General features: G+C 36.2%; 1 protein-coding gene across 1 annotated transcript; it reads right to left on the reverse strand.

Annotated features, from left to right (window-relative positions):
* Positions 1-1,178: 1,178 nt before the first annotated feature.
* Positions 1,179-14,165, reverse strand: LOC141845430 (uncharacterized). Its single transcript, XM_074733486.1, has 8 exons — positions 13,949-14,165; positions 12,658-12,713; positions 12,394-12,568; positions 12,118-12,219; positions 11,436-11,507; positions 9,148-9,264; positions 8,972-9,049; positions 1,179-1,334 (listed from the first exon to the last, which is right to left on the reverse strand). The coding sequence occupies exons 1-8, from the start codon at positions 14,033-14,035 to the stop codon at positions 1,179-1,181; spliced, it is 843 nt and encodes a 280-aa protein (XP_074589587.1). The 5' UTR covers positions 14,036-14,165.
* Positions 14,166-21,002: the final 6,837 nt, after the last annotated feature.

The following is a 21,002-nucleotide window of genomic DNA, read 5'->3' on the forward strand; positions in this document are numbered from 1 at the left end:
TGCAATAGTGCTAAAATTTTTAATAAACCTATGATAGAATGAATCTAAGCCATGAAAACTTCGGATATCATGAAGAGATATAGGGATTAGTCAACTTAGAATAGCTTCAATTTTATCCTCATCCATCCTGATGCCATCCGAGGAAATAACATAGCCTAAGAAAACCAGAGCCATCGGTGAAGAAATAACATTTGTTCAAATTAGCATATAACTTTTGCTCCCGTAATACTTCAAAAACTTGTCGAAGATGTTCCAAATGTTCTTCTAGGTTAGAACTGTACACAAGAATGATCATCAAAGTAGACAACAACAAATTTCCCAATGAATGGTTTAAAGACATGATTCATAAGCTCGCATAAAAGTAGGAGCATTAGAAAGACCGAATGGCATAACCAACCATTCATAAAGACCATCCCTTGTTTTGAAGGCATATTTCCATTCATCTCCCCATCTCATACGAATTTGATGATAACCACTGCGAAGATCAATTTTGGAACTAATCTTGAACCCATGAAATTGGTCAAAAAGATCATCAAGGTGGGGAATAGGAAAGCGATATTGTAATAGTGATTTTGTTCACCGCTCTACTATCAATGCACATGCGCTATGACCCATCTTTCTTCAGTACAAGAAGGGCTCGGACAGCACAAGGGCTCTTGCTTTCTTGGACAAGACGTTTAGCCAAAAGGTCCTCAACTTATCTTTGTGATGTCTTCATGCAAGTTAGGGCTCGTTCTATAGGCTACTTTGTTTGAAATTGAAGTGTCGAGGACTAAATTAATGCAATGTTGAATATTTCGCATTAGAGGGAGCCCCTGGGGGAATTTCTTTAGGCACCACATCTTGAAATTCTTGGAGAAGAGGCTGAACTTGTGAAAGGACAACATGACCTTCATTCTCTTCCAAAACTACCAATGCATATGCTTCAACAAATTCACAAATTGCCTTTTCCACTTGAGACTTGGAAAATAAAGTATTCCCATCCCCTTTTGAGGGTTTAGGATATTTTCCACCATAGTTGACCCCAAAATATTCTTCTCACCATCTTTAATCTTCAATTTCAGCTTCTCCATCATTGTAGTAGTTACAACATTCTCGCAACTTCCTCCATCAATGGTGACATTGCACACCTTACCATGAGAAGTACATCTAGTGTGAAAGATATTATTGCCAAGCCATCACTCGTCTTCAACATAAGTAGCATTGAGGCTACACCATACGACCAAAGATTCTCCATGATCTTCATAAGTAATCTCTCCTTCATCGTATTCATCGTAGATAGGTGCTGTCTCATAAGGTTCGTCCTCGTTTTCTTCCTCAACAAGAGAATAATCCTGCGATTTGGACAATCGTCACTAGAATCATCATCTTCATTACCATGAAATGAATTGAAACCCATTTCTTGATTTTCATAATCAGCCTCCGAATCATGACCCTCAATATTATGTTCCAAAGGTTCGCCTTGGGTGAGACATTGCTTGAGTTGTTGCACTTGTCTCTTTAAGTCATCCAACCCAATATCACAAAGGTCTCTTTGAAAGCTATAGGGTCATCACCATTTGGCCTTTGTCTTCTATGACCAACCATTGTGAACAAAAGCTCTGATACCAACTTGACACCAGAAAGTGTAGGAGAAATAGGAGATAATACAAGGCACTCTCAATCCTCACCACTCTAGGAAATCCACCAAAGAATTTAGAGAAATAACAAGAAGATAAATCTTGTAACAAACTTAAAAGCTCACAATATATTTTAATCTCGAAAATATCCTTCTCCAACAATACAAATGATGGCCCTTTATAGACGAGACTTGGAACAACTCTCCAAGATGAGTCAAACTATTTTAAATGAGATTTATATTTTCTAGGATCTCGAGAATGAAAGGTGCGTTTAACAATGAAACAAAATATGCAAAGACATTAAAGACTCATCATCTTGCAAGTACCAATAAAATCTTCAAGAATACCAAAAGCTAGTTGATCCTTTCCAATTCCCAAGTAGTATGTTAATCTTTAAATTTTCGAGTAAATTAGTCTTTCTTGAGAACTGTTACAAGTCTTTCTCGAGTAGATCTCTAACTTTCCCAAGCAGACTTCCAGCTTTCCCGAGTGGGTTCATCTTTCCCGAGCACTATTATAAAGGTTTCCCGAGTAACATGTCCATCTTAACAAACTTCAGTCAAAATGGTCATAAATTCCTGTAGGAATATTATTTTTGAGCGCCTTTTTTTTTTTGTTGAAAACTAGACATTCGTAACTTTCTAATGATATATGGCTTGCCTTGTAATTTGTTCCCAATAATAGCAAATTAATCTTTGAAGTTGTCATTAACATATGAGATGTCTTCTAGAAAGTTTCTGTCACATAGTGTCGGTGACAGAGTGAAGGTTAGAGGAAGGAGATGAAGTAAAGGAAAGAGATGAGCATCAAAGCATTGAAACATCGACACGATACCAAAATAATATTGTTCCAATCAAAGACTGAAAGTCAACACGGCTCAAGATTTTGAAACTTGTATGCCACAATCTCAGCTCTATTTTTCCAATGAGAAACCATCATGTAATGGCAGCGCTAACACCAATTGTCAACAATGAACAACGACCATGAACAGAAGTTCCTCCTTTAGAGATTCCTCAGTACTCATAAGACCCTTTTTGGGGCATATCCATTATAAGGGATTCTAGTCAAACGCTTTGATAAGTGAGGATCTATTGAGAAAGTGTTAGTTGTGTGTTATGTTGCCTTTGAGTAGTCCAGTTCGACATAGTTCTAATATGATGTATATGGGTGTATAATCATGATGCACACACTGTAACCAATATGGGGGGATAAAGGAACTACAAGGGAAATTATTCATCTTGAGTCATGAAAAGAGAGATGTGGTAAGTCATGTCTCATGTGTGCTATATTTTAGGTGTTGAATTAATATGGATCTTGTACTAATGTCTAAGGTTAGATTTTGACCTTGAGATAGGCATGTAGTGATGGCTTGCTTGAAACCCTAATCTAGCAGGAAATCTGATTTGTCTTATTCCCTCTCTTGCTTATGTTAGTTCGTTTATATTTTGATCCTTCATGTATTTCTTGCCATGATTACATAGACATGTCATGCTTATATTAAAATGTAATAAAATATTTTATGTATTTTATGGATAAATGTTCAGACTTATCATATATAGCATGTATTGACATGATTGTAAGATATACATAATATGCATTGGCATAGGGATTTGTTAGTATGTATTTGTATTGCATTGAGAGAGATATAAGTCAATCCATAGTGACATGCATTTGTGCACCTAGTTTGGTTGCATATGATCAGGTTGGAGCTAAGACATTGTAGAGAGTCTTCATTAGTGATATATTTTGGTCTACGAAAACAATATCTTATCGATCTCTAGCAGTAGATCATAGATCTCGAACATATCGTCTTTGACTGTTATACATTTCAAGCAATAGTAAAGTTGTCATATGATCTGGAAGTCACGAGTTCGAGTCACAAAAACAACCTCTTGCAATGCCAGGTAAGACTGTGTACGATAGATCCAATGTGGTTCAATCCTTCCCCGGGACCTTGCATTGGCGGTAGCTTCGTGCACCGAACTACCCTTTTACTGTTATGCCTTTCCAGTTTAACAAAAGATCAAGAATTGGATTTCATGATGGAGCAATTTCATAAACAATCATTTATGGTGTTGAACATGAAATTATATATCTAGAGTACCCTTTGTTGAGCGGCATCCTACCACTATAGACAAAACACTGCATGCATCTTCAATATTTAATAAAAATTCTTTCGTTTCATATTTGAGGCTCTCCTAATAAACATTTTCCTGCTGACAGTTCTGTACTTCTGTACTTGCCTCCAGATCAGCCAATGACTAACTGAAGAGGAGCAAGGCAAATCATTAGACATGCTCTTAGTGTTGTTGCTCAATGGCTGGAGTTGGTGATTTGCAGTGCATTTTTGGCTGTCTGTCAATTTGTTACACATTTACCCTTTTTCATAGTAATATTTATGAGATATAGTTTATTATAAACTTTTTAAAGTTTTCCTTTATACTTCAAGTCTAAATGTATGGTCTGGAAGTTTCAAAAAAAATAATCAATATAGGACTAGTAGCTATATGCAATGATAATGCTAAAAGAGGAAACAATATGGATTGAAGTATTTGATTCAACTGGGTGAGAAGCCTATAATAGACACCCATACACTCAGTTTGAGGCAATTTTACTTGAGAACAATTAGTGGTGGATCTATAAATTTCTGAAGTGGCAGTGGATCATCATGTGGTGCTGAAGAAGGATATCAATACTTTTTCCAGCATCAATAGCGAGAAGATTGATATGACTACAGTAGTGGAAAATGAAGTCCGACCACACCCTTATCCACCATGACCTATTCCATGTCCTATGTCTAGACTACAATGAGAAGCACATGTGAGAATTGATCATTTATTGGAGGAAAAGTAGCCAGGAACCAATCACACAAAGTACATACAAATGAGGAATTCAATAGTACTTGGCCATCGAAAAAAAAATAACCACCCTGCAAAGAAAGACGAAGACCAGGCAAGAACTTGGCAGCAACAAAAGCATGACTCTGTGCCATATGACTGATAAGCAGGAAATGGTTGATACTGAGCCAGTTCAATTCATTCTCTTTCAGAGTAGTTCTGAACAGAAAAACTGCCTTGTTGCATAGTGTAATATGATGAGAAGGCATACAGTCAAGAAACATCAATCTTGATGAAGAAAATGTCATTAAATCTTCACATATGTATGCTGTCACTGGAAGACATGAGTCATTCATAAAGGAGGCCAAGGAGAAGCCACATCCAGGAAGCAACGAGTGGTGACTATTCAGAAAAGAATATTTGCTGGTAAGGGAGGCTTAATGGGAGCCAGGAATCTGGCATCAGAAACAAATCTTGAAGAGAAGATAGAGAAAAAGTACAGGAAACTGAAACTGAGGAAGAGAAACCTTTCAGTAGAGAGAGGAATAAACAAAAGAGAAATGGGATAGGACTTCTTTGGGATAGAGAAGCCTTCACTATGATATCTCATCTCATTATCAATAAATTTCTACTATTTGGCACAAGATAGCATTTTAATCCTTGGAATGGAACCCCCTCAAATAGCAAGACTAATTAAACTAACTACTTGATCTAACAACAAAGACAGGAACTGTATGGATCTTATCCTGCCTTTAAACCCTATGTTGATGTTTTATGTTGGTTCGTGGAGCTAATGTTAGAGGCATTAGATTAATACCTTTATTGGTTTCTAGTGGGCTAGTCCCACATAAGTTCTTGGTTTAGAGGTTTAATATGAGTCTATATGCCTATGTAAAATTATTCCATTACTAATCAATATTATATTTTTGTTAGAAAAATCTACATGGTACCAGAACACCATACACATCCTTTGTATTCTCTTTTATCCACATCTTGTTTGTTCCTAGTAGTACACTGACCAGCTACCAATAACCACTGCACTCATCAAGATGTGCACTGTATCACCAGCCACCAAGTGCAACACTCACTTGTGACTCCACCTCCATACAGATACCATCTAGGTGATCTCATACAGCTAAATCCACACAATTTCCTCCAAATCTTTTTCAGCTTAGAACTTCTCCACCCAGCAGCACTTATCTAGACGTGATGGCCTCTTTGCGGGATGATCTGCCTTAGACTTTTCAGGCAGATTTTTTTCATAAATCTGCCTCACTTCCATTGCCTATATATGCCACCACCCATGCATCCACTATGCCATCACCTTCCCGTATGCCATCAACTGAGTGTTGCACTGTAGCACCAGCCACCAAGTGCAACACTCGTGACTCCACCTCCATACAGATACCATCTAGGTGATCTCATACAGCTAAATCCACACAATTTCCTCCAAATCTTTTTCAGCTTAGATCTTCTCCACCAAGCAGCACTTATCTAGACGTGATGATCTCTTTGCGGGATGATCTGCCTTAGACTTTTCAGGCAAATTATTTTCATAAATCTGCCTCACTTCCATTGCCTGTATATGCCACCACCCATGCATCCACTATGCAGTCACCTTCCCGTATGCCATCAACTGACTCCTGGCCACATGAAGAACTCCCAGCGATTTATGCACACCTATATTTGGATATCACTCAGCTCCACCTAACTCTATGTTGTGTCCTCAGTGACCCAACTGTTGGCAAGTTCCTCTCTACAAATGTGCATTCTTCTCCACATAAAGAACTGAAGTTGGTCAGATCTGCAAGACCCGGTAGTTGCGACCATTCCTCTTATGGCACTCCTTTCCTTGCAAGCAGACACAATATCCACAGCTTAGATTTAGTCTTTGTTTGGCCACTGTCTCCTTCAACAAGCCAACCTGACCAGACTTCCACCTGTCAACAACTAACAAGATGGGACTCCTCCGATGACAAATCTGCACAGAAGTTCTTGCCTGTTTGCTTCATAGGTTGCTCTAGATACCAAATCAAAGAAAAGGTCAGTGGCCAGACAACAACAACATTGCTGCCAGCCCTTATTTCCCTCTTCTTGCTGTTACACCTATGAACAAGAAGGAATGTTTGCTCTTCGTTCAATGATGCATCCATGAGCAATTAGAACTGTGCTTCCAAGAACATAACCCATCTACTTTATCCAGAACTCATCATTCTGGTTTATCAGTATCAGGTGCCCTCATCTTTATTTTTTAATTTCAACAACACTCATCAACCTTCTTCTTTGTTTTCTTAGTACTCTGTCTTCCTCTTCAATGAAAGCTTCTTACATTGTTGATCCTCTTCTTGCATCCCCTTTAGTAACTTGTCTTCCTTTGGAGTTTGACTCTATTCTATGTTGAATATGCACCACCTAAAAGTCAATGAAGACCTATGTTGCAAAGTTAGCTAGCAGTCTAAGTATGCTTCAAATTTCCAGTGAAGCCCTAATTAGAGACAATATATTGTTCTCATGTTACTATATCTAGGACAAGGTCAAACTACAATATCTATCTTTCTAGTACAGAGATTAGTTCCTAAAAATTGAAATCTCTCTTTATTCTCATTTCACTTCATCTTTTCTCTATCTATGTTCTCACTCTGTCAACACATTGATTGAGGTAGAAGACATAGCTGTGGGCTCAAAGAGATTGTTGGTTGCATGCTCCGTAACTTAAATTTTGTTTCTATGTGTGAATATTATGCTTTTTTTGTTATGGTCGTGTCTTGGTCTACATTTTTTATTCATATAACAACTTGGACATTGATAGTATCTAAAAAATTAAATTTTGTTTTGTGTCAATTAGCATGAGTAAAATTTTTCATTTCACCCCCCTAACCAACACGCAAGAAGGCATGAGGAGCCACCGACACAACTACAAGAACTATGAGTCTCCTTCCTCCACTAGCGATGAAGAAGACTAGAGTACTAGGGTTCTGTAGCGAGCAAGGCTTTTTCAAAGAATGTGGTATGCCTCTTCCATGTCTTTCTCTACCTTGTTTGTCTCCTTTACCTTGTACTCCTCTTTCTCTGCCTCCTCTGTTGCTACAATAGACCTCTGGTCAAAGTTGACCAGGTTGACTAAACTCGACTGACCAAGCTCGAGTTCGCTCGAGTTGAGTTTTGATGTTTGATCAATATGTTTGTTGATGAGATCGAGATGTCAAGGAGAGTTTGTTAGAGAGGGAGATTGTCAATGCAATTGACCTCAGGTCATGGTTGACCGGATACTTAACGGTTGGAAGTCCAAAAGATAGTTAACATGAGAGGCAAAGTCCAAGTGGATCATAAAGGATCAGACACTTTCTATTTGTATCTTTGTTTTGTTTTATGTTGCTTTGTAAAGAATAGGAAGTTTCTTCACCTCCAAAAGATCGCTAGCAAGGAGAAAGTTACTGAGTATTGTTAAGACTAAGTTGTGGAGTAAGAACTAGGGTTCCAAACCACATAAAATCTCGTGTCATTTTTGTTTCTTGTATTTATTTCTGCTGCGTACTAATTCACCCCCCCCCCTCTAGCGACGTCAACGGTTCCAACATCATCATCCTCCTTCGGTCATTTGCCTCCTCTTCGTCTTCCTCCTTTGTTGATCCTCTTCCTCCGCCTCCTTCTTGGAGCAACCAACACCCAACTGAACTAGAACAAACAATGATATCCCAATACAATATCCTTTAGTATCTAGTTGAAACTCCAAATTGGGTTAAACTTGAAACCTTGATAGTATCTATGATTTAGTTTAAGGAATGTTAAAGGTACATTGATCTGGTTATTTGTTTAGTTAGCTTAGAACTCATATTGGTAGTTCTAGGTTTAGTGTTTTATTATGAGTCTACATAGACCATTATTTCATTATTAAGCAACATAACATTTTATTAAAAATATATATCTACAGCTAACGCATTCTGTCATCTTTTTCCATCTTTCCATCATATTCATCTAGACTTGAGCATTGACATTGTTATGCTTAAAGAGTTGTAATGAGAATTTGAATTTAATCCAAAAGGCACATATGTCTAAAAAATTGTCCTACTCAAAGTAGGAGGGTTCCGCTTTTGATTGAAACTGACTAGCATGGACTTGACATGTCAAGATATTAGAGATGTTGGAATTAGATTGGTAAAAAAAATAGATAGATAATAAAATGTAAACTTTTACACGAGATTCTCTTTTAGTTGTTGGTATGTTTGTATCGTTATGTAACTCATAAAGCATGTGATTAGAGAAAGGGCTTGTTATGTTTGTCACTGAAGAAGAAAAACAAAGATGGTTTCTGCATCCAAACCAAGGATATTTTATCAAGGAAGAGCTATACAATATAATGTCATAACTCGAACTCATACGATAGTAGATATGTGATATGGAAACCATTGCAGAACGTGGTATCTAGTGGCCAGGTCCATTAGCCACTCAATCACAAAAGGAATACACCTTGAAAAAAAAAGGAAAAAAAATAAACGGAATTGAATATACACATACCATGTGATATTCATAAATGCAGTAACTACCTAAGCTTCCTGAGGGCAAATCAAGAGGATATCCTGTTTGAATGAAAATCTATACAAAAACCAAACTTAATCAGTTTACCATTTTAAAAATAAAAATAAAAAAGTAATACTATAAGTATAATGAGCCAATTGCAATGAATTTAGCACCTCAGGATTTTTCTCCATTTCTGCCGTAAGTGCTCCTATTGACCCCGGATGAAGCCTGACATCGTCATCTAGAAACAAGACATACTTGCTTTCTTTATGCATCCTTTCTACACCAATCTGCAATAAAATTGCATGATTTTAAACAGTGCTGTGCTTGATTTTATCGCCTTAGATGTAAACAGCAATAGATGTGAAATTAACTGCAAGAAGTAATTTTGACAATGATCCAAGATGCTAAGCATAATGTATACCACATTGAATTTAGGAAATAGTAAAAAGACTTTGATAACATAAAATTTGAAATATTAAAAATTATTTTAAAAAACAATCAATCGATTTTGATAACAAACATACTTGTTTAGTATGGTTTTCACACTATGAAAACCTTTTTGCTCATTGAGTAGCAAAATTTTTCTTAGATTTCCTTCAGTAAAGTAGCAGCGCATTGTCAAAAAAACTATGGATAAACCTGTAGCCCATATGAACATGGTGCCAAAAAAATAAAAATAAAAATATTTGAACAGCAGTTGACAATGTTAGTTAATGCAGTACTAAACTGCCACAAGAAAGGCAGTCTTATTTGAAACATTATTAGGATCATGATTTTCTCAAATAAAATGCATTCGCTGATAGAGTTTTCAACCATCTTTTTTCACCCATCATCTGAAAAATGATGCAATATATATATATATATATATATATATATATATATAAAGGAGAAAGGAGATACAGATGTAGAGACTCTTTAATTTTGTCTGAGATCAAAGCTAGTGTAGTGGATCAGTTCTGTACAGCAATGGCTCGTTCACTGGAAAGGTAAGAAACTAGAATGGAACTCTAGAGAGATTTCACATGTTCCTTTCATTAACTTTCATCCATAAATTTCAATACAAACTACCAATATAATGATTTGCTCCTACAATTTCTTCACACATATCAGAGTGTAAGGTGAATAGCTGATTAAAGAGGTTAGTTTTTCAGTTCCAACTGACTCAAATATCCATATTAGAACTTCTTAAATAAAACTTGTAGGATACCTCTTATGAAAACTTGTCAAATAGGGTACTTCCCTCATTCTCAAACTTCTATTATTCCTCGATCCTTACTTCCTAGCTCTAATAAGGTAAATTTCCACAAAGATCTGCAAATCTAGGAGTATTGTGGTACCCCAATATTAGATAAGTGGGAAGGTAGAAGGAATTTTCATCAGTTCAGTCCATCCAGAAAACCAATGTGCCCATTAAAAAATAAAAAGGGTAGAAGGAAATCATTGTGATTTATTTTTTTAGCTTTGTTGGTTTCTTATCCATGACTCAGACAAAGCTACTCAAAATGACCAAATTTTTAGGCTCTCATCAATATCTCAAAATTTTAATTATGAACCACTTGCAATATTTTAGGCTCAACTTTGGCTCACTTATTAACATGATGAAAGATGCAAGCCATTGAGAACAAGAAGAAAAACAAATCATGAAGCTTCATAGATGAATAGCATGGATAATCTAGCCTCCATATCTGCTCAAAGTTATGAACTACTGTGAAGCGAGAAGTGAATGTGAGACAAGGATAATAAGACTGGATGAAAAAAAAAATGTGTGCAAGCAACCATAAGCATCACTGAAAAATGTTAGAGAGCAACAAAAATTCCACATGGAACAAAATTATGGAACTTGAACAACCTATATCTTCTCTTATTGAGCTTTAGAATCAGCACTTATCAGTTATTAGATCTACTGTACATGACTCTCCATATGTTTCCTCTTTTTTACTTTGCAAGCTTCAGGGTACGACATAGACGGATTCTTCCAAAATATAGCTTCATGTCACATGTCCTTGGGATCCATATATTATATCATCCTAACAAATTAAAGTTGTTTAGCAGAATCCTGGTAAATAACTAATCTGGAATGACACTTTGTGGGAAGTGGGATTGACATGCCAACAGATAGTCCAAAGCGTCACCCCCAATGACTAATCTTGGCATGATGAAGCTAGGACGAGTTTTTTTTTTCTTATAAAGAATATAGAGGAATTTGCATTACCAGATACATAGTTCCTTTAGCAATCAAAACAATCTGGAACTTTATTGGTGGTGTTTATAAGAAAGCAACTAGCAAAGTTGTGACAGCATTAGCATTTAGTTTTACTTAATTAACATTATGTTGTAAAGCAGCACAATAGTGGTCTTAACTCTTAAGAAAGTGAACCATAGCAATTAAAAGCAAACAAAAAAATCTTGCTTAAGGAGCAGTAATCCTTTGCAACAACATTTAAAATAATTTACATACTAACTGATTATGAATCTTTTGACTGCATGTTGAAGATAGGCCAGCTACAATAATCTTTGCATCAATAGAGTCCTGGAAATTAGTCATACATACAGAGAAAAGACTCAATAGCTAGAAACAGATCAATGATAAAATACACTTCTTATGAAGTTTAGGTGAACTTTTTACAAAACAATAGAACATAATAACATGCACCAGCATCACAAACTAAAAATTGCAACATGATAATCATAAATAAAAGTCATGTGCTAGAGTTTTGAATTTCAATGAGGTTTTACTAAATCAACGGAAGTTAATAGCATGCATCAATTACCATGAACTAGGAGGTGGAAAACTAATAATAGCAAATAAAAGATGATTTTTGAAGGCACTGGATGATAGAAGAAGCAAACCAATAAGAGAATTACCAGTATCTACAAAATGTCATAATTGTGTGTGCAACTGTGTTAAAAATTAGCAGGCTTATGACCCTATATTTCTTGACAAACTGAAAGATACATCTTTGAGTTTCTTCATAATTCCTCTCAAAGTTAAAACATACAACTTGTAGATGCTAAGACCTTTACATTTCATTAGTTGGTACTTAATGTTCATGTGAGACAGTGAGTTTTAGCTCAAAAATATTTAAGGAAAGAAGTGCTCTTAGCTTTCGCAGACAAAATACACAATGGTATACATCTACCTGAAATTCAGAAATGAGGGTAGACACAGCATGGTAAGCCGGGTCATCGGTACATTCAACTATGAAAAGAAACTCAAGAGATCCTCCATAGAGTGAAGTTATCTGCATTGAAGAATCTACTGATGACATTTCAATCTAGTGAAATTTAGTTCAAATGAAAGGAAAAGGATCTATAAATACACCATCAGATATCAGCTACCAAATATATATGCGCAAGTTTTGTAAGCTATGATTAGTATGCATAACATGTAGACCATAAAAATGATACTAACTCACTTGACTTCTCCAATTCTGCAAGTTATGTTCTCCAAAGCCTTTCAAAGGCATGATAACTGTGACTCTTGGCAACTTCACCTGAGCAGAATGCTCAAGATCATTAATATCTTCACATAGGAATGCAAAACTATTGCCATTGGTGATATTACGTGTCATTTGCCGTATAACTCTATTCCTGAGGGGAAAAAATCATGAATGAGCCTTCCTTGAATGAAATAAAAAAGCACATAGCCCATAATTTTAAGGTACTTTGGTAGGAAGTACCTGACACGAGCAGCAAAACACCATCCAAGGGCCAAGGTTAAGCAAATTATGCAACCCTATACACAAACAAGGGGAAAAAATGCTCTCATTTTATATAACATTACCATGTGAACAATTGATTATAGACCTCTGAATCAGGAACATGATCATATAACCATTACAAACAGCAACCAAGATTGGTAACACTTGTAAAACTAGCAGAGTATATATTATGTTTTCCCTTCACTGCTGAAGCTTTGGGAGAAATTGTAGCCAGTCTTGCTTGAACCCAATCGATGTGATTAATTAAAAAGGGAATATAGGCATAGTTAAGTTAATTTAATCCATGCATTCTGCTTGGACCTGACCAGTTAGTCCACCTACCCACAAAGTGTTAACGACATAAGAGTACAGATGAAGTCTTTCCGATAACCCACAAAGTGTTAACGACATAAGAGTACAGATGAAGTCTTTCCGATAATTCTAAGGTAGAGGACCTAGACTGTGAAGAACCAAACTGTTAACCAGTTTAAGGTTCAATTTTTAATCATGCAAAGGTATGAATTATGCTTTTTCGATATTCAATATTATACAGATTTAAACACACACACATTTCTTGGTAACAGCTTTAGTAACACTTTGTTGTACTGGAAAATCTTTGACCATTTCAATGATCTCAGAACAGTCTTTCACAAAATTTATGTCCTCAAACAAATAAGGATGTTGAATCTCTCCAGACTACATTCACCAAATCCCAATCCCCTCCAACCAATCGATGCACCAAATAACGATATTAATTTTCCCTGGAATTCGTTCCGCTGTTATGCATTGTCATCCTAATTGCTTCTGTACATAGTCTTCAATGTGTTCAAACTATCTGTTGAAGTTCTTTTGTCCTGATATTTACATCAAAGAGCCAGATTTTTCGGAGATTGTCTTTGTCAAGACAAATCCTGTCAATTTCAGACAAACCGACAATCATGTTGCCGATCAACAACCACTTGGGACTGAGCAATGCATTGAGCTATTAAATGGTACCAAATAAAACCACAAGACACCATGCTACCAAAAACAAGAGAACCAAAGAGAAAACACCAATTCCAGATGTAGGAAACAAAAATAAACTATCAAGATAAACAAAAAAGCATCTTTTTTTCGTGGTAGACCAAAAAAAGTATCTCATATCATCAAAGCCTCGTCTCCTTGAATCACTGTCGGAAGAACATGGGGGTTACACCATAGCGTATTATTTTCTCGGGATCGGGAAACAAAGAAGTCGAAAAGGCACTGAAGACCGACCAAACGTGCCCACCTGGATCTGGATGAACATGGCGAGGGGGCTACAGCAAGCTCTGCTCGCCGCGGCCAAGAGCGCGTCCAGAGAGTTCATCGCCACCATTTCTACGCGCGCTCCTCTTCCGTACAGGCCCGCAGCACAAGCACCAATCGCGTACGTCGGCTCTATGGAATCTGCATGCAAAGAGGAGGCCCTTCGTCCTCCGCCAGTCCTGGCGCCGCTCCTGTCTGTCCCGGAAACGAAAGGAAGGAAAGGAAGAGAAACCGCATAAATAAATAAACAACAGAAACGCGTACGCGAATTACGGCTACACACATTCGTACCCTCGCCTCACTTCCTCAATGACTTGTCATCCGGTAAGAAGTGGGACCCGCGGAGGCAAGACAATCGTGACAGACAGATTCCGTTTGTAGCTACTGGTCAACGTACTGAAGGAGGCGGTGTGCTGACACGTGTGCACATCGGACCGGAAGGCGAAGGGCTGATGGGTATGCGTGGATCCGCTGTTGGAGGAAGACAGGGTTGGCGGTTTGCAACGACCAGTCGTTTCCAGGAAAAGAGTGTATGTGTGTGTGTGTGAGAGAGAGAGAGAGGGGAAACCTGTACGTTGTTCGATATGTGAATCGTTAATCAAGCGAGATAGATCTTTCAAAAGATGCTCAGCCGGATCTTCGGATTTGATAATTGTTTATTTATATCATAAATAATAATATTTATAAATGAATCATAAAAAAATATAAATAAATAAAATTATAATATTAAACTCCCTTATTAATCTGACAAATTTAAAAATTTAAAAAACATAAAAAATCAAACTAATCAAATGAAACACTCAAATTTAAAATATATATGTGTGGGACCCTAAAAATAAATGAAATTAGTCACATGTGTGGGACCCCAAGATGAGGCAGAGCCAACTAGACTTTTGTTCCTTGAAGCATTTGACAGATTGGAACTTGAAAGCCACTTGATCGGCACTGGCAGCGGCAATAATACCATTTAATTTTAAACCAATTGCTCAACCCCAAGACTTTTAGTACAAAAACAAAACAAAAAAATAAATGTGACTAAACGTGTGGATTTTAATAATCTACATTGATGATCTAATAACGTGTGGATTTTACCATAAAATGTGATGACTTTGCAAACAAAAAAAACGAATAATAACCACTATCGATGTTTAAGGTCTCGTGTAATGGAACTATAATGGTATAAGTATGTCTTCATAGACACTTAAGGTTCTAGAGGGATTTATTTGGCATATGTAGCATCCTTTGCAATGGCATGATGATCCTCACAAATGCTTTTTAAAATCTTTGAAATTGGTTGTGAGCTAAGCTATTCGACATCGAGCCTCCCCTTCTTATCCTCTTTGTCTCTTATCTACAATCAAGCACCAATATTCCAACATCTCTCTCACACGTAGATCCATGATCCTTGTCGATGTAAGCCTCCCTCTAAGTTTGCTTCTCTACCTCTCTAGCATTAAGGTAAAAGACTTTGCCTCCTCTTCACTCTTAGTCATCGCCCTTTTTCTTCCTCATCACTATCAATAATATGTTAGTAATAGTCCTAGAACCAATTATGTGATGATTGACTATGGACTTTTATATTATATTCTATGATTAATAAAGATAAGAGTTTTTTTGTTATTATAATTACTTTATGTTTGTGTCAAATAACTAAGTATAATAATGTCCTTGGGTAGCTAGTTATAATCTACATCATATTGATTGTTTGAATCGATGGTGAGATGATGTAGAGAACACTGCTCTTAATCATTCCTAGTCAAACATTAATATTCAAGGACGATATTAATGCGTTGAAACTAGCATGTAGGTCGACTGGATGATTTGATCTCACAAGTCATAGATATGGGGATATCGAGTTGACACATGGGTATACATTAGAGAATGTATACTGAATTGACCCGCCATGAGAAAGTTTTATGGATCGTTATATGAGTGTCATAAATTTTCTCATGTGACTATTGGTATGAATAGTCCTTTAACCTGAAGTCACTACGATTCCCTACATAAGGAGTTATATACTTTGATGTCGTCAAACATCATCTGTAACAAGATAGACTATAAATGCGATCAATGGGTATGTAGCAAATTATACGGAGGGATGTGAGTTATGTAGATGGGGATTTATCTCTCCTATATGACGAGAGTGATATCTTGAGGCCTCTTAATAGAGTAGGACCACGAAATGCATGGTCATGCTCAAATGAGTCAATATGAGATATTGAACTCATTTGCTTGAGTGAGTCTACTTGGGATCAAGAAACATAACGATTGATAAGAGGATGACACAATCTATGCCTCATTGATCAATCTAGATATCAAGGATAGAAGGACATGGTCATACATTATCATAGTCACGAAGGTTATGTTGGATCTCAACATTCTTGTCACTTGGGTAGCAATGATGCATTGTTAGATGTCACTCATTGTTTATGTTTCTAAAATAGATTTTAGAGACATTGTTAACGTTATAAGAACCTATTGGGTCACAAACAAATAACATTCTATTTTGAAGATTGATTCATTTTAGTTTGACTAAAGGAACAATTATGCTCATTGGATGACCAAGACTTGAGTTAGACTCAAGTTGGTTGAATTTGAGTTAAACTCAAATTAAACCAAGTTGATGAATGAAGTTTAATTTATCATGCATGATTAATGTGAATTAATTATGCATTGAAGAAGATGAGGTTATCATGCATGATGAATAAGGATTAATCATTCATTAATGAGAGCATATCAAAAACCTAAAAACTTTTGATATTCATAACTTGGATATAAAAAGAGTTTTTCTTCCCAAAAGTCATGTTATATTTTCATCTTCACCTCCTCTTCTTCTCTTAGCCGAAACTCACACCAAGGGTTACTAGTACAATTAACTTTCTCCAAAGGAGTGTTAGTATGGATTCACATAGAGGCACGAACACTTGAACGTGCAAGAGATCCGACAACTTTTGGACAAGCGGGATAAGCGAAGGGCACGCATCAAAAGTACACCTTAGCTTATTAGATAGAATTTTATTTTGTAGATCTAAAATTTGTATGAATTTTCTTTCGCATGAATCACTCAAGGGATTCTTTTTCACTACAAAGTTTTATTTATCGCATAGAAATCCCTACATAATCATCCATCCTTTCCTCTCCTCTTCATTCATTATTGATGCTATCACTGCCTTTCAAGGTCATCCTCCCATGATAGCGCTCTCTGAAACTCTAGCCTCTTTAGTCCTCCACATCTTTTGATCTTCGGTCTTTTGTATTCGTTGAGAAAATTTTATTTTTGAAAAATGGTAAATTAATTTATAGTGTCAAAATGTTAATGTTGATTAGTTGCTAAATATATTTATATAAATTATGAATTTTGTGAAAAATTATTAAGATTGAAATGTAAATTTAGATATTAAATTCATTTCTACAAATTCTTTTATCAATATTTAGAGACATTATTATCACACTAAATTATCATGATCTTTTATTACAAGTTAAGATAAGTATTAGTTATTATTATTTAATCAATATATATAAATATCACCAATAATAGAAATATCAATACGTATATAAATATAAGCAAATATCATGACAAAAGTGAATTTAATATTATTGACTATTTTGTACTATAAATAAGAACTTGTCCTGTACAGAGACAAATAAGCAAATAAGAAAATTAAGGGAGCAAATTATAAACTCAAATAGAAGTAGATCCATTTGAAGATTTGACTAATTATAAATAATTGATTGATTGGGTATATCAATTGATTGATATTTAAATTATCGATAAAATGATATAGATTTCAGAAAATTTAGAAATTTTTCAACAGTATGAACAATGGTTAGAAATCATATCAATCGACTAATGTCTGAAATAGAACTTGCAGTTCAATTCGAGTTAAGCTTTCATATAAAAACAAAAAAGGAGCAAGTTTGCACTCAAAGTTCGCATCCCAAGCCAATGTTTTTTGTTCTAACACTTTGTAGAGAAGTTTTTGAGCTCAACTTCCTTCGTTGGTGCAAGCAATTTGAAGAAGAAGAAGAAGGCAACATCCATTAGGAAATCACTGAACTTTACTAAAAAAAATAGACATTTTGCGATGAATTTTATGATGAATTTAAAATATATATATTTGTCGTAAAAATATTTTACAGTAAAATTTACAACGAAAATCTTTTTATGGGTAATAACTCGTCACAGAATTTTGCAACAAAAAAATATAAATTCATTGCCAAATTTACGACAAAAGTTTGTTTCGTTGTCAAATACGTTGCTAATTGACGACGAAATCTATATTCATCGCAAATGTCCATAACCAATGTTTTGCTACGGATAAATTTTTGGTCGTGAAATTTTGCAATGAACATATTTTTGATTGCCAAATTGGCGACCAAAATAGATTTCCGTCGTTAATGTGCGTTGAAAAATATTTCATCGCTAAGCTTCCGACGAATAGAATTCGTCGGAAATCGATCATTATTTAGCAATGAAAATATGATATAGATTTAATTGATTATAATAACTCTGATCACCACTAATTAAGACTTGTATATTTTGTCCATAATATAACACATGTGCCCTCAGGCATGGTGCACGATAAAGATATATGGGAGATATCCAAAGTATTATGGGTCGAATCTCGATTAGCATAAAATTATGCTCTTTAATAGGAAAAGCATAGAACACATTTGGGTCGGGTTATAGTCGGGCCATGGTTGAATACTTGAATTGGGAAAAACATTCATCCCCTTGTGGGCCTCTTCTAAACCTTATGGCGTGCCTCATGTAAATATAATTATCCTTATATAATCAATTAACAATGCAAATTTTGATTTACTAATCACTACCCGATGATTATTAGAAATTGAATAGTTAATATAGGCTGCAGATCATCATCGTTCAGATTAGGGGTGCAAACGAATCAAGCCAGTTCGCGAGCTTTTCGAGCCAGTTCAAATAATATTTGATTCGTATTTGAAATTATCGAATTCAAGCCGCACTCGAACATATTCGATAATTTTTCGAGCCGAATTTGAATCTATAATATTATTTGCGAGCGGCTCGAATTAAGGCATTTCGAACTAAAGTTTGATTTTGCTCTATTTAAAGTTCGAATAATTCGAATCAAACTCGAATAATTTAAGGTATTTCAAACTAAAGTTTGATTCTGCTCGAATTAAGGTTCGAATAATTCGAATCGAACTCGAGCTCGAATCATATTTCGAATCAAACTCGAGTCAAATTTATTGATATTTTCGAGCTTCGAATCGAATTCGAATATCATATATATGTTTCAAGCTCGAATTCGAATATCAATATTTTTATATTATTCGATTTGATTCGACTCGTTTGCACTCCTAGTTCAGATAATGATTATCCAACAAGATAGTGTGTCATAGTCATTTGAATCATGGTTCTCATTTGGATTATTCATATAGTGTCTCTCCCACATAAGTCTTAATAAAGATATGTTGAACATGCCCCCCCACCCCCTACGGGTGTGGTGCAGTAGTAAAACATTTACGGAAATAAATAAGAGAACCAAAGTTTGAATTACAATACAAATGAGTATTCTGAAGGTCGACCTCTACATATGCATGAGCTGTGCTCTAGATTTATTCGATAAGCAAACTAGGAGGGAAGGTCGTCTACCTTGACAACTCCTTCCTTTGTTTAACTATTGATTATCAAATCGTGACAAACTTTTGGGGGTGGAAGATGATGCGGGTCAACACCTCCACTTTCTATCCTACTCAACCGTATCGCTTCCTTTGGGTCCGAATCAAGTAGAGTCTTCACGTCCACTCCGGCGAACTACTATGAAAATCACACCCCAACAACTCCTATCCTCATGCACCCGAATGGGTTCCTCAGTCGAACGAGTCCTTCACCTGCTGATATGGGTTACCACTACTCTCCTTGGCTGATACGAACTGCAACTCTCCCTTTAGATCCAAATCTGATAGAGCTTCTAACTCCTCGCACCCGAGTGAGTCTCTCCTTGGCATGACCCCTTCGATGGTCAAGTAAGCACAGAGTTGAAAGGGAAGATGTTGCCTCCTCGAGAGAAGATGGCTTGAGAGAGGAGAAGTTGAGCGGATCAACTTGATGGCAAATGAGAAGCATTTCAAGCAGTTTTAGCAATGGATACGATTACCTCTTCTTGCTTCACACACTTCTCTTTATATATCCATTAAACACACCCTCCATGTAAGCTGTCACGTGTGCTTGCAGGCAGCGAAATGGGCTGATGTAATAAGGTTGTTGTTAGAGAAATGATACTTACCATGAAATGGGCATGAATTGTAGCATGACATTCACAATTGAATGCAGTGGGTCCCACTGCATGGTGGGACCCACTGCCAATGTGAGTGTCATGCTACAATTTCATGCTATGGTTTCATGTTGTGTATCACCACTCTTTGTTGTTATCCCCTGTCATAGGCATGATCATCATCCTTCCAGTATGAGGCATGATCCTACATAAGTGACATGCTCAAGTATGATTCCAAGGTTGACTTCCTCTCACAGTACATGAGGTCTTACATGTTAGTCTTCTCTTTAATAGCTCCTGTCAAACTCATGCTTAAGGCATTATTGCTCCTGTCAAATCCATGTTTAAGGCATCATTAGCCAGAATGACTAGATTAAAAAGAGGGATCATATCCCAGAGAGATATTCTTGAGTGGGATATTCTCATGACTGAACCGACCTATAAAGGATGTTCCCGAATAAGGATGTTTCTGTATGATTAGCTAGTAATAATGTTGGGCAGTCTTCTCGAGATGTTCCCAGACAAATATATATCCAAATGAGCAAACTGCAATATTTTTCCAAGGATGTTCCCAAGCTGCAACCTCTTTTTGAGGATGTTCCGAACAAAGATGTTCCCAAGCAAGGATGTTCCCAAGCCATAATATCTCTTTCTAGGTATTCTTCCTTCTGGTTCATCCTCCTACCTTTTTGGTCACATTTCTAGTCGGCACGCATAGATTCAGTCGGGTATATGTTTGCGAGGCACAAATGCTTAAGCAAATGTGTTTGTAAGCCT

This window comes from Curcuma longa, chromosome 14 (assembly GCF_044706935.1).
Source record: "Curcuma longa cultivar G26 ecotype Majalengka, Jawa Barat chromosome 14, ITB_CL_G26_1.1, whole genome shotgun sequence".
In the NCBI taxonomy this organism is placed as follows: domain Eukaryota; kingdom Viridiplantae; phylum Streptophyta; class Magnoliopsida; order Zingiberales; family Zingiberaceae; genus Curcuma; species Curcuma longa.